Source organism: Eptatretus burgeri, chromosome 2, assembly GCF_056783735.1.
Source record: "Eptatretus burgeri isolate ZD-2024b chromosome 2, Ebu_testis_v1, whole genome shotgun sequence".
NCBI lineage: Eukaryota > Metazoa > Chordata > Myxini > Myxiniformes > Myxinidae > Eptatretus > Eptatretus burgeri.
This window is the reverse complement of record NC_140962.1, coordinates 148,612,821-148,640,814: the sequence shown is the minus strand read 5'-3', so window position 1 is coordinate 148,640,814 and position 27,994 is coordinate 148,612,821. Positions and strand designations below refer to the sequence as shown.

The 27,994-nt window shown below is 37.0% G+C and overlaps 3 protein-coding genes across 10 annotated transcripts in view; 1 reads left to right on the top strand and 2 right to left on the bottom strand.

Moving 5' to 3' along the window:
• Positions 1 to 27,994, top strand: part of LOC147033506 (vespryn-like) — an 81,578-nt gene that overhangs the window by 37,930 nt on the left and 15,654 nt on the right. For 5 of the 8 annotated variants that reach the window (XM_085856331.1, XM_085856352.1, XM_085856339.1 and 2 more), the window contains exon 3: positions 11,209 to 11,886. In XM_085856331.1, coding sequence (XP_085712457.1) covers positions 11,209 to 11,735 — 527 coding nt within the window. In that variant the 3' untranslated portion in view covers positions 11,736 to 11,886. Of the gene's footprint in view, positions 1 to 11,208; positions 11,887 to 16,148; positions 16,856 to 27,994 lie in introns of those variants that run through there. The other 3 variants (XM_085856360.1, XM_085856357.1, XM_085856364.1) reach the window with 3 other exon arrangements.
• Positions 2,273 to 4,770, bottom strand: LOC147033507 (uncharacterized). The gene is made up of 3 exons (XM_085855751.1): positions 4,414 to 4,770; positions 4,122 to 4,316; positions 2,273 to 4,024 (listed from the first exon to the last, which is right to left on the bottom strand). Exons 1-3 carry the CDS (start codon positions 4,504 to 4,506, stop codon positions 3,071 to 3,073), a joined length of 1,242 nt encoding a protein of 413 aa, XP_085711877.1. The 5' UTR covers positions 4,507 to 4,770; the 3' UTR covers positions 2,273 to 3,070.
• LOC147033505 (NACHT, LRR and PYD domains-containing protein 12-like) overlaps positions 19,063 to 27,994 on the bottom strand; it is an 85,471-nt gene continuing 76,539 nt past the window's right edge. The window contains exon 19 of the mRNA XM_085854976.1: positions 19,063 to 27,984. The gene's annotated coding sequence lies outside the window, so the exon portion shown is untranslated. The remainder of the gene's footprint in view (positions 27,985 to 27,994) is intronic.

Here is a 27,994-nt window from a genome sequence, read left to right as displayed (position 1 = left end):
ATACTTAAATAAAACGGCTGTGTATTCTAAAGATACAGAAGTGTTGATATTATCTCCAGGTCATACAGAATTCACAGTTCGAATTAAAATAAATTTTTATAAAGAAGGGCGTATCGTTTGTATGAGAATAGAACAATGGGGGTATGATATGAATGATTTAGGGTATAATTGGTCATTTAAAATTAACCTCGAAGACCTGGAACAATTAAATCAGTCTCGTAAGGAAGAATATTATCCACTTGGTATCGAGAATGAGTTTTGTGGAGCCACGATTAGTAAACAACAAATAAAAGAATTTAATAAGGGTAAATATAATAATGGTTTTGCCCTTGTTTATCTCATGAAAACAGAAAAACAGGATTATATATAATAAGTAAGGAAATACAAAATGATTTAACTATGGGAAGATGGGGAGGTGTTTCGTGCCATAATATTATTCTAACATATATTTCTAATACATAAATGACAGCAAGAAGGCTTCAAGAAAATTATCATTTCTGTGTCCAAGCATACCTTCAAGAAAAGGGTATTCGGTATTTTAATAAATATGTTCTACAACATAAGAATGAGGTATTTTCAATAAAAGATTGGCATTATGCTGATGTTGATAAACCAACAACTTTAGATTTAATTAGAATGTTAAATAATGAAAAAATTATAAGGTTAAGAAAAGGTAAGGCTCTTTTAGAAATTCAAAAGAAATTTTATTGGTTTCCTGTTGTAAAAAAATTATTTTGGATACAGGAATAACAAGAAATCCTGATGAATATATGTATAATATTCTATGGGGTGTAAACGATTCAAGTATAGTAAGGGATGAGGAAGGAGTTGAGGAAAAGGAGGAGGAGGAGAGAGAGAAGGAGGAAAGAGAGAATAGAGAGAGGGAGAATAGAGAGAGGGAGGAAAGAGAGAAGAGAGAGAAGGAGGAAAAGGAGAAGAGAGAGAAGGAGGAAAGAGAGAATAGAGAGAGGGAGGAAAGAGAGAAGAGAGAGAGGGAGGAAAGAGAGAGAATGAATAAATATCAAAATATGGAAACCAGTGAGATTCAAAAAAGAATAGAGGTATTAAAGAAAATAACTTATCCCACCAGGAAGGAATACAAAGAATTAACAAGTCTATTTGCAATACTTTCAACAAAACTATTAGCATCGTCAAGCTATTCATTTTAATTCAAGTTTTTTCTTAAATAAATGGAGGAGAGAGTGAAGGCATTTCTAAGGATTCTTTATGTTTTAAAAATTAAGATTCAAATGTGCATGTTGGAAACTAAAAAGGTTTTTGCACTCTGCAGAAATTTTTCTCATAAATAAATGAGTTATTGTCTCAAATGTAAAAAGAAAACTAATACTAAAAATATTTCATATATTAAAAGTAAAAATAACAGGGTTATACAAAAAGGTATATGTTCGGTGTGTGGTTCAAAAAAATCAATTTATCTCCAAACACAAACTCGGAGGAGATATACAAAAGTTTTTATCAGGAAGTAAATTTACAACTACTGGAATACCAGGGGAATTACATCTTCCAGGGTATTCTTTCTGTGGTCCAGGCACAAACTTGGATAAAAGATTAGATGAGGCAAACAATCCTAAATCCTGGAGTAAACCAATCAATAGAGTTGATGAAGTGTGCATGAGACACGATATTGATTATGGGAATACCACAACGTTGGAAGAAAAGCATGAAGCCGATAGAGAAATGTTGTATAATTTGTCTCTGATACAAAATCCAACCTTGAGAGAAAAAGTTGATAGGTTCATCCTGAAGAAGATGATTAGTGCTAAATTGAAACTTGGACTTGGAAATTCAAAAAACTTATAGGCTCTAATGATGCCATTAAGACTGAAGAGCAATTAGCTGATGAATTACATAAACCAATATTCACAAAGTTTCAGAGAAGGAAAGTTTATTCCAAGGAAGTTGATTATATCTGGTCTGCTGATTTGATTGAACTCAATAATGATAAGGGGTACAAGTATGCTTTAACCGTTATTGATTTGAGGAGTAGATATGCGTGGGTTGTCCCTTTAAAAAACAAAACAGGTAATACTCTTATGTTAGCTTTTCAACAGATATTTAATAAAAGTAAGAGAAAACCTACGAAATTGTGGACTGATGAGGGTAGAGAGTTTTATAACAAGACATTTATGAATTTTCTAAAAAATAACAGTATTACATTATACAGTACCTTTAATGAAGGGAAGGCAGTTGTTGTTGAACGTTTTAATCGTACCTTAAAAGAGAGACTATATAAAAAATTCACACAACTCGGTTCACAACAATGGTCATCTTTTATTCAGGATATTGTGGATAAGTATAATGACACGATTCACACGTCAACGAATATGAAGCCATCAGAAACATTTACAAAATTAAAATATGAAAAAGAGATTAATGTCAGAAAACCTAAGTTCAAAGTTGGTGATATCGTAAGAATATATAGGTGGAAATCTCATTTTGAAAAGGGTTTTACTGAACGATGGACGAAAGAACTTTTTAAAATTGTTGATGTAATAGATACAGTTCCTTGGACTTATAAAATATATGATTTGGAAGGGGAAGAGATTTTAGGTTCATTTTATTCACAGGAATTACAAAAGACAAAACTAAGCAGATAATACACCTTTGTGGACACTCGAGGGCCAAGTCCGAGGTGTATAACAGTATATAATGTGTGTCAAGGGGGACGTTCTTAGATCTGTGAACCCCAAACACAGAATCCTCAACTGAATAGTCAAGGCTTAACTTTTGTTTGTGTGTGTGTGTGTGTGCAATGGGAGCAATAGGTTGGCGCTTCACTCCCTCCTACTATACACCGTTGTGGACACTCGAGGGCCAAGTCCGAGGTGTATAACAGTATATAATGTGTGTCAAGGGGTGGACGTTCTTAGATCTGTGAACCCCAAACACAGAATCCTCAACTGAATAGTCAAGGCTTAACTTTTGTTTGTTGATGTGTATGTGTGTGTGTCCCAACCCTCACATTCAAAATCTCAACCCTAACTCAATCCTCGCCCAACACAATGTCTTTTTCAAAATGAGATTTCCACCTATATATATATATATATTTTTACGTTTTTTTTTTCTTCTTCCAATTCTGTCTTTTAAGGCTTTCAGGTTTGATGACGTAGAAAGGGGGAGTAAGCCTGCACTTTCTTCCCAGAACTTTCTTGATCTTGCTCCCATCAAGCACCATCCGACAAAGAATTACATCGATAGGTTTAGATCCCAAAGAGTGATAGCAACTCCAAAAGTCTCCAAAATATAAATAAATAAAATAATAATAATAATAAATAAATAAATAAATAAATAAAAGCCCCCAAAAAAGTTTCAAGTGTCCAACATAAACCCAACTTTCCAAGTCTTCAAGGTATAACCACATTCCCGTTGAGTTTCCAAGATATGTATCACATTGTGAGTTATCAATCCAGAACCCACATTTCAAGTATTCAAAGTAAAACCAACTTACAAAGTCTCTTAAGGATAACTCATTTACTGATTTTTTCAAAATTTGTGAGTCTCCAAGGTAGGACCCATATTTAGAACCATCTTGGCAGAACCCTTTTCCTGAGTCTCCAAGGTAGTTATTTAAACCATCAAGGCAGAACTCATTTACTGATTTTTTCAAAATTTGTGAGTCTCCAAGGTAGGCCCCATATTTAGAACCATCTTGGCAGAACCCTTTTCCTGAGTCTCCAAGGTAGTTATTTAAACCATCAAGGCAGAACTCATTTCTTGATTTTTTCAAAATTTGTGAGTCTCCAAGGTAAAACTTGTATTCTGGCTCATCAAGGTATAACTTGTTCAGTGGGTATTGTCTTGATAACTCACAATGAGTACTATTGCTGTAAAACTCTTTTTCAGGATTTTGCTGGTCTCCAAGGTATAACTCTTTGGTTGGGTCATCAAGGACGAACTCGTTCTGTGGGTCTTGGTCGCTCATAAGGTCTTCAACCAAGCCAACAATTTCGCCCCAAGTTGTAGCAAAAGCAGTATTTTCATTTCGTATTTCAGACACAATTTCCTGTGAGAGAAAATAATAATGTATTAATTAAGTTATTTAATTATTAAATGAGTATGCTTCAATCAAAGTTTGAAAATAGGAAAATAAAAAATCTTACCTCAATAGATAAGAGGTTTGAATCCAGTTCATCAACTTGAAGGTTTAGTTCCATACAAGACAGAGAGTTCCAAGGAACACCAAAGTCATCCCACTCAAGGTCTTGGTCGCTCATAAGGTCTTCAACCAAGCCAACAATTTCCCCCCAAGTTGTAGCAAAAGCAGTATTTTCATTTCGTATTTCAGTCACAATTTCCTGTGAGAGAAAATAATAATGTATTAATTAAGTTATTTAATTATTAAATGAGTATGCTTCAATCAAAGTTTGAAAATAGGAAAATAAAAATTCTTACCTCAATAGATAAGAGGTTTGAATCCAGTTCATCAACTTGAAGGTTTAGTTCCATAGAAGACAGAGAGTTCGAGACAAGCACACAAAACACCATTGCCAGCAAAAACAAATGTTTAAAATGGAGCCTGGGTTTGAAGCTTTTATAGAGAAAGACTGGTGGGTGTGGTTTCCTTTGGAAATTCCCTGGGCAAGCCTAGGCAAGCCTTCATTGGGAAATTTTTCAAAACCATAACATCCTGTAATTTTCTAGTGATTTCTTTGTGAGTCAGAGATGAACTGGAAATGATGTAAGAGTGGGCGGGGCTTAGCAAAAGTGGGCGGGGCTTAGGAAAAGTGGGCGGGGTTTAGAAAAATTCCTTATGAAAAGTGGGCGGAGCTTAGCAAAAGTGGGCGGGGCTTAGGAAAAGTGGGCGTGGCTTAGAAAAAAATACCTCATGAAAAGTGGGCGGAGCTTAGCAAAAGTGGGCGGGGCTTAGAAAAAATACCTTGTGAAAAGTGGGCGGAGCTTAACAAAAGTGGGCGGGGCTTAGCAAAAGTGGGCGGGGCTTAAAGAAAATACCTTATGAAAAGTGGGCAGAGCTTAACAAAAGTGGGCGGGGCTTAAAGAAAAGTGGGCGGGGCTTATTGAATACCTTGTGGAAAGTGGGCGGGGCTTAACAAAAGTGGGCGGGGCTTAAAGAAAAGTGGGCGGGGCTTAACAAAAAATAACCTGTGGCTCAGGAGGTGGTCAAACAAGAGCATTAAGAGAAGTTTATCATTTCGTAATGGCACAAATGGGGTATCTTAAAAAATATAAAGATTCAAATGTTTTGTTTGTCAATATTTTAGATGGGGATTATTGTGCAAAGAAAATTAAACTATTGAAGGAATTTGAGAATGAACAAATCTTTATAGGTTCAATGAGTGAGCTGTTCAACCCCCAGGTGTTCAATTCAATGAGGTTCAACCTCCAAGTTAAAAGGGGAGACAAATAAATATACCTTGGGATAAAAAGGGGATTTATTTTTAGGGAAAAAAAATATGAATCGCTGAAAATCCCCCATTCATTTACATGGGGAAAAGTGAGCCAGAATCAGTATTCTTACCCTACTCATATCTCATCATGTATCACATATCATATATCATCATATCTCTTATATCATATCTCATTTATCATATATCATCATATCTCATATATCACATCATCATATATCATCATATCTCATATATCATCATATGATATATCATATATCACATATCTGCATCCACATCTTTCTAATCACATCACATCATCATATCTTATCATATCTTATCATATCTCATATATCCTCATATATCATCATATCTCATCACATATATATATATATATATATATATATATATATATATATATATCATCATATCTCGTATGTCATCATATATCATCATATCTATCATCATATCTCATATATCATCATATCTCATATGTCATCATATATCATATCTCATATATCATCATGTCTCATATATCATCATATATCATCATATCTCGTATATCAACACATCTCATATCTCATATCATATCTCATCATATCTCATCATATCTCATATCATATATCATCTTATCTCATATATCATATCACATATCATATATCATCATATCATAGAGCACATCATATATCATCATATATCAAATATCATCACATATCATATATCATATATCACATCATATATCACATATCATCATATCATATAGCGCATCATATATCACATATCTGCATCCACATCTTTCTAATCACATCATCATATCTTATCATATCTCATCACATATCATATATATATATATATATATATATATATATATATATATATCATATCTCGTATGTCATCATATGTCATCATATCTATCATCATATCTCATATATCATCATATCTCGTATGTCATCATATATCATATCTCATATATCATCATGTCTCATATATCATCATATGTCATCATATATCATCATATCTCATATATCATCCTATCTCATCATATATCATATCTCATCATATACCATCATATCCCATATATCATATATCTCATCATATCTCATATATCATATATCATCACATCTCATATATCATATCTCATCATATCTCATCATATCTCATATCTCATCATATCTCATCATATCTCATATATCATATCTCATATATCATATCTCATATCTCATCATATATCATATCTCACATATCATCATATCTCATGTCTCATCATATCTCATGTCTCATCATATCTCAAATATCATATCTCATATATCATCATATATCATCATATCTCATATCATCATATCATATATCATCATATCTCATATATCAACATCTCATCATATCATATATCACATATCATCATATCATATCTCACATAGCATCATATCATATATCATATCTCATTTATCATAAATCATCATATATCATCATATCTCATATATCATTATATCATATATTATCATATCAGATATCATATCATATATCATCATATATATAATAATATATCATATATCATCATATCATACATCATCATATCTCATATTACATATTATATATCACATATCATATACCACATCGTATATCATATATCACATGTCATATCATATCAAATATCACCATATCATATATCATCAAATCATATGTCATATCTCATTTATCATATATCATCATATCTCATATATCACCATAACTCATATCATATATCATCATATATCAGCATATATCATATATCACATATCATATCATATATCATCATATTATATATCATATATCATCATATCATATATCACATATCATATATCACATATCATATCATCTATCATCACATCATCTCATCATCATCATCCTTGTGTTTTCAATTTACAGCAGAGTACAGTACGAACGAGTTTGTAATATCTTTACCCTCACCCACCTCGTTGTTTTGGAATGAATTTAAAAGTCTTGTGTTTGTTTATTTTATTCTGTATTTATATGTTTATTTCAACGTCACCATGCTTTTTATATCTCATATATCATATATCATCATATCTCATATCTCATATCTCATATATCATCATATCTCATCATATCTCATCATATCTCATATCATATCTCATATCATATCTCATATCATATCTCATATATCATCATATCATATATTACATATCATCATATCATATATCATCATATCATGTATCACATCATATATCACATATCATATATCACAAACGGGGCTTCACCCCATTCCCTTGTCCCCACCCTGAGGGTGGGTGGAGCTTGCATATTAAATTTCTGAAAAGGGTGGACAGGATATAAAAGGTCTAAAACAGGTTGGAAGGGTGTAAACGTCAAAGGTCCATTTCACTAGTACGTAATTAATAGACAGTTGATTTCCCCCTATTGCATCTTGGGATGCGACATGAATGTTGCACAAGAAAGTTAAAGTTGTCAAAAACTATTTCCGGTGAGTTTTTTCTTTTCTTTTCTTTGTTCGAGTGGCTAAAAACATGGACCGAACCATGGATTCTGTCGATCTTCCTCCATATTTCCTCGAAGCCCAGGAACCGAATCCCCATTTTCGCATTGGCCCTTGGTTTTCACTATCGTGGCATTTCCATGAACCTAGCCTCCATGACATTTGAGGGTTTACTGTAGTTTGTTTCACTTCCCAACATCAGTTTCGCTTTGGGATATCAGTTTTGATTAATCATTGCAATTTGTGATGAAAAATGATTTTTGGGGGGATTTTTTTTATTATCTTGATTTTCTAAGAGGTCTAAAGGGTGTAAAGGTCTATGAAATATAAAATGTCTAAAGGGTCAAAGATGGTCGAAATTTGTATCGAAAGATCTAATGGGTATGAAGGGGTCGAAAGGGTCTCGGGATTGTTAAAGGTTTAAAGTTCCTCAGGGTGTAAGGGGTCTAAAGAGTCTTAAATGGGCATTGAAGGGGTTTAAACTGTGTAAAGGCTCAAAGGAGTTGAAAGAAGAGTAAGGGGTTTAAAGAGTCTGTGGTGTCTGAAGGTCTAAAAGTTACGTTCCAATAGTATGTAATGAAATTAAGATGTCGTCACGGTCCAAATCTTGTTCAAACAGTATGCAATTAATGGACATACTCACGTGGGTCCATCAAGGCTTCATTCCCTTACCCTCCCTTCCCTGTCCCCACCCTTAGGGTGGATCGAGTTTGCAAATTTAAGCTTGGTCAAAAGGGTCTACGGTGTGTAAAGGTATAAGGAGTCTGAAGGGTCTGAAGGAGTGTAAGGGTCTATGGGGTCTAAAATGCTCTAAACATCTAAAAAGTACATTTCAATAGAATAGTATGGAATTAATGTACGTATACTCAGTCCAAGTCACATTCAAACATTACACAATTAAGACACACTTACATGGGTCGACTGAGGCTTTAAATAGACTGAGGCTTCACCCCGTTCCCTTGTCCCGACCCTGAGGGTGGGTGGAGTTTGCATATTAAATTTCTGAAAAGGGTGGACAGGATATAAAAGGTCTAAAACAGGTTGGAAGGGTGTAAACGTCAAAGGTCCATTTCACTAGTACGTCATTAATAGACAGTTGATTTCCCCCTATTGTATCTTGGGATGCGACATGACTGTTGCACAAGAAAGTTAAAGTTGTCAAAAACTATTTCCGGTGAGATTTTTTTTTCTTTTCTTCGTTCGAGTTGCTAAAAACAGACCGAACCATGAACTATGGTGAAGGATCATTCATCCGATCGTATCTCATTTCTCCACTGCTCAGTAATCCATTGTCTGTGCTCTTTGCACCACTGGACTCGCCAACGTGTATTGCCAGGTGTGATGAGCGGTTTGGGCATTTCAACCCGACTATGGTATCCCGCTCTGTGGAGTTCTCAGCAGTCCATTTTTGATGAAACTGGCTGGTCGTGCCCCAGTGTGAAATTTAGAGTCAATTGATTTGCAGTTACTCACCTGCTTTACCTTGCATTTCAAATCAATGCACAGATATCACGATCCTGGAGTATGCCCTTCCCCCCCGCTGTTGCTCTTTGCTGATGTCTTTCCATCAGAGTTCCATGCTGACATCACCTCAGACACCATTTCTCGTGAGACATCGGCAAGCTGAGCTGTTTTAGTGAAGCTCCTGCCAAACGCCCCCCAACAATCACCCCTCTTTCAGTCCCTGAGGTGTCCTCTTGCAGCCATGCTAGCCATAATTATAGGCAACCAGGCCTGTGCACCATTTTGATGCATGACCCTAAGCATGCTCAGATGTTATTTGCTGAATTATCTCATGGGCCATACCTGTGTGGAAGCCGTTGCTTTCAATATCTTTGGTGTCCGTCATTTACCCAGGTGTTTCCATTTTTTTTTTGTCCACCAGGCACTTCCTGTATCTATAGATACAGATGTGGATAAAATAAACGATTACAAATTGAATCACAATCAGGTATGTGTTCTTCTTCATCACAAACCATTCATATTATTTTTCTTCGCAAGGATGATCAATGTGTGTGCCGTCCCTCGGATGGACGTTAAAAGGGAATCCCATCTTCCAGCATTCATTGGTGTATATCAAAGATACCATGGTGCCTTTCGCGAAGAGTAGGATAGCTATCGCCAGCACCATGAACAAATTACAAATTCCTGCCCGAACCAGCAGAGGGGATTACAGCAGCTGCTGCCCTCAGCCAATGCTGCTACCCCACAGACTTGTGTTACATATGAACAAAGAAGACTGCTCACCTCCACTCATTAATTCATTCATTCATCTTTTCTCCCATCTGTAGGACCAACTTCCACATTTTCTTCAATCTCATTCTTCCCTCCATGTTTTCAAGCCAGCTGTTCACCACCATCTCAGATCATAGCTTATCAAAAAGCATGAGCTGTTCTCTCCCTGTTAACCCTCCCAGCTCACCTTTTCCAAATTTCCTGTTTTTCATTCCTGAAAGTTTCCTTCTGCACCCATCTTGTCCTCCCTTAACTCTCATTCTTCAAGTCCCTTATCGTTGATTGTGATCTCTGTCTCTCTGTCTCTTTCTCTGTCTCCCTCTTTCTTCCCATTGTATGTAACCCTCTCTCATTCTGCTGTTGGTTTTGTTCTGTTGCATTCTGTCTGTTCTTTGGTCTCGCTCCTCCATGAGCCTCAACTCTGTAGACAAATAAAAGAACAGTACAAACGTGTTCCACACCTCACTTCCCATGGTAGTTAACTGTGGATGGATGATCAGATGATTGTCTAAATTCATAAAACAATCCGTTGCTCAACTTGAACACAGATGCAAAACTATCAGTGAAACTCCTGTGTATAAATAATTATGAATAACCAAGTGTTAACAAATACCGATGAGTGAGAGATGATAAACACCTGCAAGTAAGAGTTGATCAATAGCTGAGTGAGAATTGATATTACTCACATGTCAGGAAGGGAGATGTTCAAAACACAATGTTGAAATTTGAACTAAATGGCTTTTTGAGAAGATACAAGTGAATTTATTTCTTGTTTCCCATTAGTCGTAATTCAATTGTAAAAATATGAACGAGTGTCTCTAATTTGTATAACAAACATCTCCAAAAGACATTTTATGCTCCATGTGGTGACCATTAAATGAGTTTAAGAGAAAAAGATAATTTACATGCTTGCTCTTTGGGATTGATTCTGTTTTAGATACTAAAGATGATGTTTTTATTTTCTACAAGATCGAAGCTCATGGAAGAGCAAGCGTGAGAAAAATCTGAAGTTCAGTTAAAAAAAAATTAAAAACAACAGTTATTAAGAGATAAATATGTTTGTGCTTCTGTCTGTTTGTCGAATAATATCCTCGACCCTTCTCGTTGTGTCTGCAGATGGACGGACCCCGAGTCTGGATCCAAACTCTGCAAGTCCGTGGATCATGATCTCCCAGGACCTCAGAACGGCGACTCAAACTGGGACCAAACAAATGTACCCGGAACACCCAGATCGGTTTGATTATCCACAAGTTGTTTCCTCTGAGAGTTTCTCTTCGGGTCGTCACTACTGGGAGGTCGATGTGAGTTTGAGTCGGCGGTACAGAATCGGAATCTGTTTAAACTCTATGGGGAGGAAAGGGGGAGGGAAAGAGCGCAGGTTGGGAGAGAATCCTGAGTCTTGGTGTTTACAGAAATGGAATAAGGAATACTCGGCGTGGCACAACAAACAGACCCCACTGTCTGTGTCGGGAGGTCCTGAACGGTTTGGGTTCTTCTTGGATTGTGAAGCGGGAGAGTTGACGTGTTTCGGGGACTCGCAGGTCCTGCACGTGTTCAGGGGGAACTTCATGGAGCCCATTAAACCTGCTATTGGGATTTACGGATATGTTGGTGTTGGTTCCGTTCGGTTTTGCTCATTTTGATTTTGTTCATTCCATTCAGTTCGTGATGAAAGTTTATTTCACAAAATGTACAAATTGAAGGTTATTTTTGGGATAAAATCATTTACTTGTGCACGACGATGCGATTATTGATTTATGTTTATATTTAAATAAAGTTTATAAAATGAAATAAGTACATTGTTTATCTTATTTGATGTGAAATGAACTTCAACTTGGACTCTTCACTCTCCTCACAATACAATACGGACTTTTATTATTCAAAGATTTATTTATTTATTTTTTATTATTATTATTTTTTGTAATTTGAGTTTGAGTGGTCATAGTAATCATATATTATTCACAACATTTACGCGATTCACATAAGATATTCCTGTGTTTTTCATGTTGTCTCATACGTGACCAAAGCTGAAAAGAAAATTAGTTGCCTACGTGATCACACTCAGAGAGAAATGCTGAAAGGTGGCAATACAGATGCCAGATCTGCAATGAACAAAAAAAAAAAAAAAAAAAAAAAAAAAAACTCGGAACTGTATATCTCCACAATCGAGAAGTGCGTGCCCAAGAAGCTGCGTATTGGGTTGAAAGAATGTTCTCGTAAGGTGGTGTTCATCCCGGTTGGAGAGGACCCGATGAAATGAGTTTGCTATTCGACGTTTTGCAGAAGATAAGCTCAAGCCTCCGAGAATCAAAGCACAGCGTACAAACTTCTAAATGATCTCGGTTTCATCCAGAAACGCTCTCGAAGCAGTCCTGCTGTTGTGCGATATACCAGATTTTCAGCAACACGGACACCAGAAAAGTATTATCATAGCATACTTCAACTCTTCCTGCCACATCCATCTCATGATCAATTGAAACCAAACAATTTCAGGCGATGTGAAGATTTTTTTGTTTGGGGTGCTGTGAAATGTGGGACACTGGAACTGATGAAACGAGTTGTTGATAGAAATCTCTCGCTGTTTGAAATAGAGGCTGATGGCGATGACAGGGCACAAGCAGTTTTTGAAGAAATTGTTCCATTACAGGATGTCTGGCCTCAAATTTGCCCTGAAACAGAGGCCGAACGAATGGAATGTGAAAGTGTACGAATGAATATCATTTCTGACTCCATCGGTGAAAAATGACGATTTCAATATCCCAGACTTGATGATGAATTTCAAGGATTCCTTCATTAAAGAGGTAAATTAATCTGCTAGAACAAGAGAAGAAGGCATACCATTGTTGTGATCTTTGAACTCAAAACAGTGTGCAATTTTCTTCAAAATCAGACAATGGTCTTTGGAGAAAGCAAACGACAGAAACCAGATCCATTCCATCTGTTTGTAACTGGAGGTGCAGGTACTGGGAAGAGTCACTTAAGTGTGTTCTACGAAGCTACCAGAATCTTGGCTCCAGTAATGCCCAGTCTGGATGACACTTCGGTTATCCTCACAACCTCAACGGGTGTGGCAGCATTTAATATCGTTGCCTCAACTCTTCACAGCACGTTTGCGATCTGTACCGATGCGAAGCTTCCATATCAGCCCTTAAATGAGACAAAATTACTTCTCTTCGAATCAAACTAGACAGCTTACAAATCCTGATCATCGATGAAATATCCATGGTTGACTACAAAATGCTGGTTTACATGCATAGCGGATTGCATCAAATAAAAGATCCATGGCTATTCCCCATTTGGAAAAGTATGTATCCTTGCTGTTGGTGACTTCTATCAGCGACCACCAGTAAAAGGCAAAGCCCTTTTTGTGGAACTTAGTACAGTCAAAATGTCGGATGACCTCCCACAAATTGCAACAAAAGCAAACTCAACAGATTTTGATTCCTGGATATGTCCTCAGTGACAGAAAAAAAGTCCTAAGGGATCCTCCGGGGGGGGGGGGGGAGGGGGGAGTCCTGAAATCATGGAAATCTAATATGGCCGCCATCCGGCTTTGGGGAAAATGAGAAAATTGTAGATTGATATTTTAATATGTAAATATGTTTTTCTGCATTCTAATTGTTTCTAGTTATGGTCAGTATATTGATATACAAGAATAATTATAAAAAAGTGAGATGTATTGAGGGTAAAATAAAAAATTATAGCTTTTTTGTCCAAAAATGTCAATTTTTTGTCCCGAAAAAATAATATTTACCTGATTCTGATTTTGGCTCCTGGACAAAAAAAAAAAATTAGAAACATTGAAGACACAAGATGAAATCAAGTCTATGGCAATGCAATATAATTATGTAAATCATTGAAACATGACAAAATTCACAATTCCACTCGGGGCAATCACATCTGCCTGACGAAGGTTTCGAAATGAAAATGAAAATGAAAATTCGCATTAAACTCAGAAACTACATCCATTATAAACTTACTATACATGTTGAGAAAAATCAAGCGTATTATAGTTAGAACTCGACAATGTCGTCATCATCCTCATCATTGTCACATGGAGTGTTTGTGCAGTCAGAGCCCCTGCAGTTTCCACAAGCTGGAGTACACTCAATGTTGTGCTTCTTGCATATGCATCTCATGGTGCTACATTCAGCCTGGCAGTTGCACCTAATGACACGTAACATCTTTTCAGGAGCTGGAGCTATTGATGTCTGAAGTGGCACAAAACCCTCGTCACACTTCTGCCAACCCCAGTCTGTCGGAAGAAGTTCATCTGCACATCCCTTCCATTCTTGGACTTGCAGATACACGTGCAGGCTGTGATACTTTGCTGCTTCTGATGTTGGTGGTAACGTCTGTGGTTGCACGTGAGCGGAGCTCCAAGCCACCTTGTCCCAGTACCGCTGATACCGCAGGGTGTCCAGGGTGTCAGTTGACTTTCCATTGTAGCTTATCACCAATGTTTTTTCTCCTGCATCTGCCACATCACATACGGAAGCTGGATATGTATCAAAACCTTGGCCTGCTCACGGAATGTGTTGTTTGCTTTGAACTTTTTGAGGGAAGCTCTCTTTCCAATACCATGAAGACCAGATGTCATGTCGCACCCAAGAACTGCATGTAGAAACAGCATGTGCTTGCATATGTCTGTACCAATCATTTTCTTTGTAGCCTTGATGTTCCAGATGCGAGGCTTCTTCGTGTTCTTCTTTGGCTCGGGACAAAAGAAGAGGTCATGGGATTCTAAGCTTGCATGGTAGCATAGGAGGACGAGGAGGTCTGTGTCATCACCAACTAACACAGTTACTGCACGGCTGCAGCAGACTGCACGGCCTTCAGTACAATCAGGAGATCAGCATCCCCTGAGGAATGGTGTGTCTCACAGTTCTTCTTCTGAAGCTCTTCACTCAACATAAAAATGAATCACTGTTTATTCTGCCTATTGGCAAGAAACTGTTCCTTCTTCATTGTGAGACGCATGTCAGCTGTAAATGTCACAGTAGTGCCAGCATTCCCTTTAGACAGTCTCTGGTGTGTCACGTTCTTCTTGTTAGTACTCTCATAACCATCAAACACGACTATGGCATCTCCGTACTTCTTCGTTACATAATCAGTGTACTGGTGGCATATCTCTTTCATTGAGTTGGCAAAGGATGGTGCGAGTTGAAACTGTCGTACCTTGTGTCTGGAGGTCAGCTTGAATCTGTTTTGGCAATTGATCGAAGTGCTTTCTCCACCATTCATACAATCCTTCGATCAAGTTTTCTCTTGCAGCCACGTCCAGGGAGGTTGGCTACAGTGCCATAGTCCTTAAACTTCCTGATAACATTGCGTGCGGTGGACCCAGGAATATCAAGGTCTCTGGAGATGGACTTGTAGCCCTGAGATTATCCATGATTGGCTACAATCTTGTGTCTGACCTCCTCAGACAATTCTGTGGTTTTCTTTCTTTTCTCCATTCTCATTGCGGTACAGAGTGACACAAAACAGCAGAACGACTCCTTTTCTCCATTCAAACTGGTTGAATGAGTGATTTTTATATTGCAGGCACCTGCAACTCACCACAGGTGAATTCAATTTCAAAGTAAAGGAGAATCACCTGCTTGAAAACTAATTATTTCAAACAACTTCTAAAAGGTGCCGATAATATTGTCCGGCCAGTTTAGGATTTGTGCGTGGAATAAGCGAACATTTAGTAATTTTTTCACCTTTTTTGTTTTGTTCCACTGCATACCAAAGAACAACATATGTGGATACCAAAATATATTTTAATTTCAACAATTTTCTGGAAAAAATAATGCATTATTTGAAAAAAGGTCAAGGGTGCCAATATTTTTGACCACAACTGTAAATGTGAAGAATCAGAGTTTGCTGGTGATCACACTTTTGATGATTTCTGTTGGCATATAATCTGATGTGGACCGCTTCATGAAAACTGAAATAAGTAGGTAACACTTTAATCTCTATCTGTCTGGAAGAGCGAACATATACATGATCAATGAGTGTCCCTCTTTCAGAGGTTGGTTCCTTTACGATCTGTGTACATCTTTTGTCAGCCATTTGCCTCTGGATGGTCGACTGTCTCTGGAGAATGTCCTGGTTGAAGTCACTGACGATGACGTTCTCTGCTGATGTTTTGGGGTTGCTGTGCTGCCTCTGGAACTGAGTGCCTTGAATGTGTGCATGGCGTCATGAAATCAGATTACCAAGGAATTTTGGAATGCAATGTTCAACCCAGTGTCAGAAAGCTGGGTCTCCGTCGAAGGTCATGGGTATTGCAGCAGGACAATGACCCCAAACACACTTCAAAAAGCACCGGGCAATGGTTCAACACAAAACGCCGGACTGTTCTGAAGTTACCAGCAATGAGTCCAGATTTAAATCCCATTGAACACCTGTGGGGAGATCTGAAAACAGCAGTTTGGAGAAGGCACCCTTCAAACCTGGGAGAACTGGAACAGTTTGCACACGAAGAGTGGGACAAACTGTCCATATAGAGGTGGAGGAAGCTCATACATGGCTATAGGAAACACTTGACTGCAGTTATTTTGTCCAAAGGTTGTGCTACCAAATATTCAATCTTTGGTGTCAATAATTTTGTCAATGCCATTTCTTTATATTTTCTGATTTAAAAGGATATATTAAGTTCTGAATCAAAAACAAAGGTTCTGTAATATTAACAGTGAAATAAAGAATTGTGGAGACCAAATACATTTGTCAATTTCAACTTATTTTTTAGAGAAAATTGTGAGTTATTTGAAAATAGTGCAAGGGTGCCAATATTTTTGGCCACAACTGTACTTAATTGCAATAATATATTTGAAGTTCTAAATAAACAATTGCTCCATAAAAGGATACCAACAACAAACTGTCTTATTGCATATCAAATACATTTTTTTTTATTACTATTTAATTATTCCAGTTTTAAAACTTTTTTGTACCTACTGTACCAAAAAAAAAAACCCCCGTTGCAGACAACCACATGATACAGCACATGGTTGTAGCCTGAGATCAAAATCTTTGGCATGATTAATTTTGTTTTTGCAGATAATTTACCGTGGTTACCATGGTCGATGATATCAAACACATTTTAAAGTCTTCTTCATCGGAAATGCTCAACGGAGTGCTTTTAAATTTGGGACAGAGGTAGTACATGTCTTGAAGGAATTTTTTTTGACCTCGTAATCTGATATTTGGATATGACTGTGCACAAGTGATTTGGCTATAAAGGGTATTTTTGATTTATTGATTAATCAATTAATTTTTCAATTAATTACTTAATTTTCAAAAAGTTACAGATGCTAATGAAACACAGTGTGCGGTTTAGGTATGCTATTAGCCAATTAAGAAATTAATTATTTTACGATTTTATTTATTTTAATGATGCAATGAATCAATTATTGCACATCGCTCCCTCCCAATTCTGTCTCCATGTGCTGCACGGCAGCATCGTCAGGCGCCCCGACAATGTCGCGTGCTGGAGGATCTGTTATTTATTTATTTGACATGGGGACGGTGTACTTTGAATGTAGCTCAACTTGTTATTCTAGTTGTCCGACTTTTTTATGCTTCCACATCAAGGGTGCCGGAGGCATTATGTTTCCGGGTTGTCCATCCATCCGTCCAGATTTTCGTTTACGCGATAACTCAAGAAGCAAATTGTAGAATTTCATCAAACTTGGTAAAAAGGTAAAGTAAGACAGGGCAATTAAGTGATTAGATTTTGGGCCGGATGTGATAAAGGTCAAGGGTCAAAGGTCAAGGTCAAACTCTGAAATTTTAGTGTTTACGCCCTAACTCAAATATTGGACAGAATTTCATCAAACTTGGTAAAAAGGTAAAGTAAGATGGGGCAATTAACTGATTAGATTTTTGGGCCAGATATGATAAAGGTCAAGGGTCAAATATGTCAATACTCAAGTGTTTGTGTGGGAGAGCAGAGGCATACCTGTCGATTGCGTGCAGTCAAATTACTCGAGTTGTACCTGTCATACCGAAAACACCTTTGCAGACAGCCACATGATGCAGTGCATGGTTGTTGCCTGAGAAAATCTGTCATGACAAATTTTGTTTTTGCAATTTTGACATTGCCGATAACATCATAAATTTTAAACATCTTCTCCAGAACAACTCTTCGAATTTCTCTCTAACTTTTATACTTATGACATCATAAACCTTTAAAAGTCTTCTTCGGAACCGCTCAACTGATCCTTTTGAAATTTGGTATGCAGGAAGTACATGTCAATGCTGTTAAAATTTGTGGAGCTCAATGTTGTGACATCATTCATATGAATGGTATGGTGTCATAAACCTTTAAAACTAGCATTAAAGGTATGACATCATTCATATGAATGGTATGGTGTCATAAACCTTTAAAACTAGCATTAAAGGTATGACATCATAAACCTTTAAAGATCTTCTTCACAACTGCTCAACAGATTGCTTTGAAATTTGGTACATAGGTAGTGCATGTCTTGAAGGAATTATTTTATTGATAACTATGATGTCATCCGTCACATGGTTAGAAACCTGTCAATACTGCTGAAATTTCTTGTTGAGATTCCAACTTTTATGAGCAGGTCTTCTACAGTATATTTACCAGCAAGATGACAATGGTCTCCATATTTATCCGGATCCGGATCTTCAATTTTTTTTCAGTGATTCTCAGACCTGTCAACCCCAAATTATGAAAAAAGCATGAGAATATAAAATGTGTCCAGCGAGGTTGCAAAGTGACAAAGAATTGAGGGTGCAAAATGTCCAACAAAATCTTAGGGATATCTGGGGGGCATGCCCCCCCCCCAGAAAATGTTTGATTTCTGGTGTGTCTAAGATGCACTTTCCTGCATTCTCATGCCAAATTCATCCATAACTTTTTCAGTCAGAAGATCGGTTTTTTTGTCAAGTTGTTACTGTTTAGTCCACTCTGTGGACTAAAAGAAATGAACGAACAACATGAACAAATAAGACATATATATATTTTATTTTCATCGACAGATAAAATGTGATACAGGAATTAGAACAATCATCATCCTTGTAATTAAGATGTATTATTTCAGCATATTGATGGTATTTCCTCGTATTTCGTGGCGATTTCATGTGAAAAATGAACCCCCCAGTAACAAGACATTTCATTGGATCAGGATGGTCGTCAATAATTGACCAATCATACACCATCTCTCATATAGAAAGTGCGGAACGATGCGAAGCAATCGAATTTCAGTCAGTATTCAAGGCTATAACATCAATTAAACCAGTCGCAATACAATAATGTTGGAAATATTTTTTGGTGCAGATAAATTTTTAAAAAGAGTGAGAATTTATCGCGAGAACGTGACAACGTGACTTTCAACAGAAAGTCGTGAGTCTCACGGCAAAAACATGAGAGATGACAGGTGTGGATTCTTCACTATTGAGAGATAGGGCCAAAAACGATATACAGCACAATATCTCAAAAGGTTATGGATGGATTCAGACAAAACTTGGTGGACAGGTTGCGTGTGTGACGAGGACGAATCTATTAAATTTTGGTGAAGATCCGAATCCAAACCTTCAAAATCTTCTTATCTGAAGTGGCTCAGCAGATCAAGGCAAAAACTTTACACGTATGACCGCCGATCCATGAGGAACTAGAATGGGCACTCAGTAGAGCGCATACCTTCGCCAACGCTACATTCACCACCACCCCCCCAGAAACCGTTGATTGTGAGGGTATTTAATCCCATACCACATCTGCCATCTCATGTGTTATGATGGCTTAAAAACATTAAATTTCCTGCTGTTTGACACTGATTCACGTACATTGTACAATTTCTTTATGAACTCCCTGACCTTTTTGGGTGTCGGTGTCAAGTCAATCCGATGACAACTGGTCACATTATAAGATATTATTTTCTGGCATTTTAGGGTCATTTAGTTTCTGTTTTTCTAAATAAGTTATTTATTGTGAACAAACAAACATTCATTGTACAAAAATGACGATTTTGACCTTTTCATGACCTCGACCTTGACCTTTGTACTCTTAATTTTGTAATTGGTATTAGAGTGTGGGGAAAAGAACAGTCAACATTTTGGTGTTGGTTTCATGAAAATCGGATAAGAATTGACCGTGTTATGACTAAAACCGCACATTTTGCAATGTCGTGACCCCCCCTAACCTTTGACTCCCAACCCGCTAATAAGGGTTATTACGTCATTGTGTCATGTCACATATCACAAGCTGGGGCATTGAATTCTGAACATTTTGGCATAAGTTGCATGCAAATTGGATACAAATTGACCGCGCTATGGTAAAAAGACGATTTTGACCTTTTCATGACCTTGACCTTTGACCCGATCGCTCCCAAAATCTAATCAAATGGTCCTCGGATAATAACCAATCATCCCACCAAATTTGCTGCGATTCAGTTCAATACTTTTGGAGTTATGCGAATAACAAACAAACAAACACACATATTCACAAATAAATAAATAAATGAATACACAGTGATCAAAACATAACCTTCGCAACAAAGTTTGCGAAGGTAACAAAGGGTTCACACATGAGATGTCATAGGTCACATGGTTTGGCAACCATATTGGATTTACCTTGAAACCTATAAAATCTTCTCCAGAATGCTGGACAGATCGAGGGGAAACTTCACATTACTGTTCCTCAAGCCTTGGGTGTACAAGTTTGTTTAGGAATAATTGACAGGTTACATGCTTTTGCAGCCACATTGAAGAAAAATATTAAATAATGTTTTCTCTGCAACCGCTTCATTAATCGACATGAAACTTCAAAATTATGATCCAGTAGTGATGGGGGAATATATGTTTTAAATTTTAACTTGATCGGATACATGGTCTGGCAGCCAGAATTATTTTATTTTTTTGATCTGGGTTATTTGAGCCTTTGGGAATGAAAATAGCTTTCCTCTTCGGCACCAGATGAGCAACACCGCTGTTGTTGACCTTGTGCCACATCACCATAAAATAGCCAACACATGTCCAAAATTCAGGACTATTTGTGACCGGTGTGAGAAGGAACAGCTATGTGCTGCAGTAGGTCCTGTGGCTGATTTCATTTTAAAAACGGGCTCAAATAGCAAAGAAGATATTGAGAATGTAGCATGCCAACCATGGCTAGTGTAGCAACTCCAAATCCCTGGCTCAAGAACAAGCTGCACCCCTGTGGATGCTGGTTGGTGTTATCTGCTGGTGCATTGCTGCTCGACGAATCTACTGCTTTGCTGGTGTCTCAAAGACCACATCCAAGAAGGAATTTCCTCGCTGGTTGCATCGATCTGTTGTGATGCTTCAAGGCGAGTCATGGACTTGGGTCCATCTGCTTGCTTCGGTGATACCAACATCACCCTCTGGGGACTTGGCAACACGACTGTCCTGTCGGACTTCAACCTGTGTACGCTCAATGACGAAAGGCTGCTTCGATCATGTCCACAATGGACTTCGACATCAATTCATATTCTTCTGAAGTTTTATTTATAAGAACTGGAGATAATTTGCCGACTTGAAAGTCAAGAATTAATTCAAAACTGCATTGAAACCAGTGATGCATATGTTACTTTTGGGAGTTTTAAAATCATTGTTATGGGATGCTTTCAGATGGTATTAATGTTTTAAAGATAGATAGTAGGGTTTAATAAATTACTTATTAAATATCCTTCCGTTTCATGCTGTATGGTGGTTTCACCCGTTAAACAATAGATGGGACATATATTGTCCGTAAAGCTTTTCTACCATGTTACCCCTCCAGGTAACTGGTGCAGTCACGTTGATGCTCTGAGCAACTGCGTACCAACTCAAATATTATGGGTTTTGACCAATCACGGGCAACCTATTGTGTTCGAATTTAGTTATCACGGTATTTCATTTCGGTCAATCCTGGTTTATCAGCTGAGATGAGTCATTGTTTGCGACCGCATGTGTGATTACCTCCCATTATGAACCTTTTCTTGTTTCTTTCGCACTGTTAATTGTAGTAAACAGAGCAGCATACGGAATGAAGCCAAGTTTAACTAGAAAGGCACTAGGTAGAGCGCATACCTCCACCAGACTGATTAGTTCAAGTTTTGTATCCCACTGACAGGCCAGATCTGGATTTTAACCTGAACTAAAATTTAATTGGCTTGTTCTCGTCACCAAACCAATTCATCCACAAAGTTGACAGAATCTGTCCACAACTTTTTGAGATATTGGGCTGTCATCTTAGCCCATTCTCTGTACTGGTAGAGGGGCACTGCATCAGCGACACAGTCGCGCTTCAAAAAATGATAGCTACCCCGGCAGCTAAGCTGCCATACGACCACCAGCCCATTCTCACTATGTTGAAAAATCACTTTAAAAATTCTTGGATCCAGATCAGGATTTGGATCTTCACCAAAATGTGATCATTTTATCCTTGCCACATACCCAAGCTCTCCACCATATTTCATCGAAATCCATCCACAACTTTTTGAGATATTTTGTTCACAAATAAACAAGAAAAAGACATTGTGCAGAACATGATACAGGTAGTCGTCGACTTACGACCTATGCGACTTATGACTGTTCGACTTTATGACCACGTTTTTTTTTTTTTTTTGTATGTAAAATATATGTTGTTCGACTTACGACCAAGTCGACTTACGACCGATTGGTCAGAACCAATTGCAGTCGTAAGTCGACGACTACCTGTACTTGCAAAATTAACCCCCCTCTCCAAAGGTTGCCGTGGATACATCAAATTGTCCATTTAATCCATATATTACTAAAACTCTCATCTTGTATGTATGTATGTATGTATGTATGTATTTCCGAAATACAGCCAAAACAGTACATGGTAGCGCAAAAATTTTAGGGCCACCTTACTCACCATTCTCCTTCAGTGTGCAGTATCAAGTTTCGTTCAAATCGGGCAACGGAAAAATTATGAAAAAATCAATTCTCGATTCAGTCAAGTACTCTTCGGGAGAATTTGATCAATGCAAACAACCTCAGCAGTATAGTTCGCTGGAGCTATCTTTTTTTTTTCTTGAAATGATTTATTTTAAAATCTGAAACATTTATCATTGACAAAGAACGATTTATTTTTAAGCATGAAATAAACATCGCCATTTTGATCTAATACTTCCGAGTTCATGAATAAATAAAATTGTATTTAGAAGATTACACACAATAATTTCTTCGACTTTCTTTTTTTTATTTTTTTTATTTTTTTTGACATTGACGCGCAATATCACGATTCGTTCAAATCGGGCAACGAAAAAAAATTATTAAAAAATCAATTCCCGATTCAATCAACTACTCTTTGGGAGAATCTCATTAATGCAAACAACCTCAGCAGTATAGTTCGCTGGAGCTATCTTTTTTTTTTGGAAATGATTTTTTTTTATCAACCACTGTCACAACGGGAACCCAACGGGTTCACGGGTCATCTAGTTAACATTAAAATTGACAATCTTAATCAAAGCTTTGGTCAATCGGATGAAAATGGATTTTTATGATTGAAATTGATGATTTTAGAAGTTTGACTTTGAGTTGATCTTTGACCACAAAAATAGTTGCTTTCCAACTTCAGTGACGGACGATGCAAATCCTGTTCAACTTTCAAGTTAATCGGATGAAAAATGACGATTTTAGAAATTCGGCCTCAAGATGACCATTGACCTTTGACCTAAAAATCAATACGCTTCTCAGTTGAGATGACCTCGACAGCTTGGTAAAGTTTCATGATGATCGGTTTAGAATTGTGACTTGTAGGCAATTGACAAACAATGGTATTGTTCCGGATAAAGCCAAAGTCACATTTGCTCCACGGCTAGGATACGGTGGCCATACCCTCCTGAATTGACAGAAACGTGTGGTGGCCGCAGAGTTTCTGAGGTGGCCTCATGGTGGCCCTATGCCGTTTGGCTATCTTTTACAGGCCGTAGGGGTCGCCCTGGAATAATAGCGCGGAGTTATAACTTTTTTAATTTCTACGTTGGTCGTAGCAATTCGACAAGCCGTAGCCATGACATATAGATGTTCCACGTCGACCGTACATAGGGCGTACGGTGGGCTTGCATTATCCGTGCGGCTGCCGTAGGCTCTTATCAATGAAAAATGAATTTTGCCAACCCCCAAAACATTTTCTAAACATTTTCTCATGAAGAGGGAATTGTTGAACTTTTATTTTATTTTTATAGTAGTTTTTGATAAACGTTAAACCTCCTGGATCGTTAAACAGAATATGAACCGATTGATAAAGGAATGCGTTGTCAATATATTGAGATCCATTATGAGACTAACACTTGGGTATCTTACAAATCCTTTGAACCCAGATATGACAAGTGATAAAACCTGTTAAACACACAAACACAAACACTGTGTATTGCTTTCACATTGCCATCTCTAGTTCATTGGTGACATTTGCAGATGATACACCAAGTTCAGTAGATTGTAGTAAAAACCGTTAAACAAAACAAGTACAAGGTAGAAACGGTATTGTATAGGCTCGGGGGGGGGGGGTGTTTGTGTACATGACTCTTTTAGAGCGTTACCCTATTTTTTTTTTTTTGTTCTCTCTGCCAAGACCTTCAAAAAAAGTTTGGGTAACACCTCCAGATCAAGTACATTTTCTCTGTAGGGTCCATCTTGGATTTGCAGTTGGCTACCAGCAAACTATAATTGAACCAAAATGCCCATATTGGGTTGAGATAGAATAAATCATTAGTAAACACCCATAAATTATTAATTTTGATTTACTTCAATTACTTATGAATTGCTTAACACATTTTAGCATGATTTATTCTCTTAAAACTTGGTTCACAGTAGAAAATTACCATATTTTACATAATTTTAGTCAAAAATAGTCAAAAATAGCTTTCAACTTGAAAGTAGCTCAAAGTTTTATGGTCTCTGAATGACTTAATATTGTAAGTAGAGCTATAAAATTTGGCCAAAAGTTTCATTACTAAGTTCTCTGAGCAATTCAATTTTCATATTATCACAATGGGGCTATGTGTGATGACCATAGAGCTCATTGCAAACCAAAGTCACCCCTACCCCCAAATGGCCACTTTTACAGCACTTCATCAAATGATGATATCTCCTCAACTAAATGGCATGGGAAGTTGATTTTTTTGTACTAAATATAGGTTATTGACCCCAAAGAATTCATTGATAAAATTTTTGTAGTTTTGTAGTTGATCTACTTATTAATAATTCCAAAATTGCTGCCAAAATATTGAAAATTCGGAATGCAGAACAATATTCAAGATGAAACTCTAACTTAATATCCTTCCCACTCCCTCAAGCCTATCTATTAAAACAAGTCAAAAGCAATATTAATTTAAGAATTTTAATGTTTACACATTGAAATAAGTTCTGGTTTATGCACAACCTTTAATACAGTGGTGCACAAACATCAATACTATTAGTTACATACACATTGCTGCCAAATATCTCAATATGTTCCTGACTTGTTGTTGATATATTTTCTTGAATTATCACTCATCCAGCATTCAAGATAACTTGTTCTAAATGATGCATTACATATGCTACATACCGCTAGTACTAATGTTATTACACACACTACATAATTTACTACATACATACATGTACCTGGATAGTTTTCTAGAAAACTACAGTAAACACACTGCATTCTAATACTAGTTACATGTACATTACTACAAACTAGCTCATAAAGTCCAGGTAAAATTGTTCTAATGTTTTGTTCATACATTTTCTTGAATTATCACTCATCCAACATTCAAGATTTATAACATGTTCTAAGTACTACACTACCTACGCTACATACTGCTAGAACTAATATGGCTACATAGAATACATAATACACATAAATCAACTGTAAGAATATAATGTAAAGCTCAAACAGTCATCTCCACATAAAGTTGCAGAATTCCCGAGAATCACATTAAGCAATTGGATTTTTGCAGTCGGGTGATGTTTTTTTGCACCGACAGAATCTGCAACATCTGACCCCAGCCATCCTGCAAGAGCAAGTTGACCTAGCACACTTATCACAAGTACAGAATACAGACCAATGGGCAGGAAGGATTTTCCACAATGTTGCAGGTATTAGCTGACCCTGCTCATACGCATAGCCACAATCCTCTGGCTTCAGTGACTCAATAGTTTCAGGATCAGTATGGCTGTCCAAGGTATGCATGGTAGTGTAAGCATTAAAGAATCCACGTAGGATATGAGGTAGAAGTGCCTGGCTGGTTGGAGACAGGTTATGAAGAGAACTACTTTTGTTGAAATGGAACATCTCTGCTTGGAGATCATCGAAATTTGGAGCATCACTTCCACTTTTCAGCACCTTCACCAAGTAATGCTCAGCATTTGTGAATTAATGATGGAGAGAGGGTTGGTGATCTCCCAAAGTGTTTGAGAAACCTTTCTGGCTCTACCTGCAAAGCTGCCTTCTTTGATCCCGGTATGTGGTTGTATGTGGTTGTGCCCCAAGTTCCCCTACATCTAATTAAGATGAGTGTCTCAATATAGTCTCTGTAGGATTGAAGCATATGCACATCACTGTTTTAGACCATTAATTAAAGCTTCAATGTTAAATCATGTCTACTTTTCATTATTTTGGCAGTCATTTTGAGGAAAATCTTGGGATTATGTTAATTAGATCAGCTAAAAAAAATACAAAAATGTTACCAATGAATTCCTTGGGGTCAATAACTTATATTTAGTATAAAAAATCAACTTTCCATGGCATTTAATTAAGGAGATATCATCATTTGATGAAATACCGCAAAAGTGGCCATTTGGGGGTAGAGGTTTACAATGAGCTCCGTGGTCATCACACATAGCCCCATTGTGAGAATATGAAAATTGAATTGCTCAGAGAACTTAATATAATAATGAAACTTTTGGCCAAATTTTATAGCTCTACTTACAATATTAAGTCATTCAGAGACCATCAAACTTTGAGCTACTTTCAAGTTGAAAGCTATTTTTGACTAAAATTACATAAAATATGGTCATTTTCTACTGTGAACCAAGTTTTAAGTGAATAAATCATGCTAAAATGTGTTTAGCAATGCATAAGTAATTGAAGTAAATCAAAATTAATAATTTATGCAATGCTCAATAATGATTTATTCCATCTAAACGCAATACGGGCATTTTGGTTCAATTATGGTATGCTGGTAGCCAACTCCGAATCCAAGATGGACCCTACAGAAAAAAAAAAACGTACTTGATCTGGAGGTGTTACCCAAACCTTTTTTGAAGGTCTTGGCATATAGAACAAAAAAAATTTGGGTGACGCTCTAAAAGAGTCATGTACACAAACACCCTCCTGAGCCAGAGTGGTATACATGTTGGGAAAATAATAATTTCCACACGATGAAGTCATGAGAGGATGAAAGGGACAAATGACATCATTCATTATCAGGGATGTGTTACAAAACAGTAACTGTTACAAGAACAAAGCTGATTATGAACAACGAGACTGTATAAATTAGAGATACCAGTTACACGGCACCATTTGCGTTCATGATCAATGCCACCTGCACTCCCGAAGAGTATCCCAATGCCAGTAAAGTTACATGACGCAGGTATTTAAGGATTGCTAAAAGTTTGATATGTGTAAACAAAACATCTGAAACAAACACTTACTCAACATTATTTACTGACGGAATGTGTTTTTTTTTTAATATATACTCCACATATCCCCAAGAAGTATGAGCGATTGAAGTTAAAGTAATGTACAACATCTCCATGGAATTAAATGTTCAGTCGAAACAAATTTCATTACTCAAAGATTAAAAATATAAAAATAAACAAAATGTCCGTAAAAATCAACATTAATTTTGTTTCTTTGGCTGGATTAACACAAGAGATGTCCATGTTCAACATGAGAGGCAAGGAGTGAATGCATTCAATTCATGGTTTCTGCATGAAA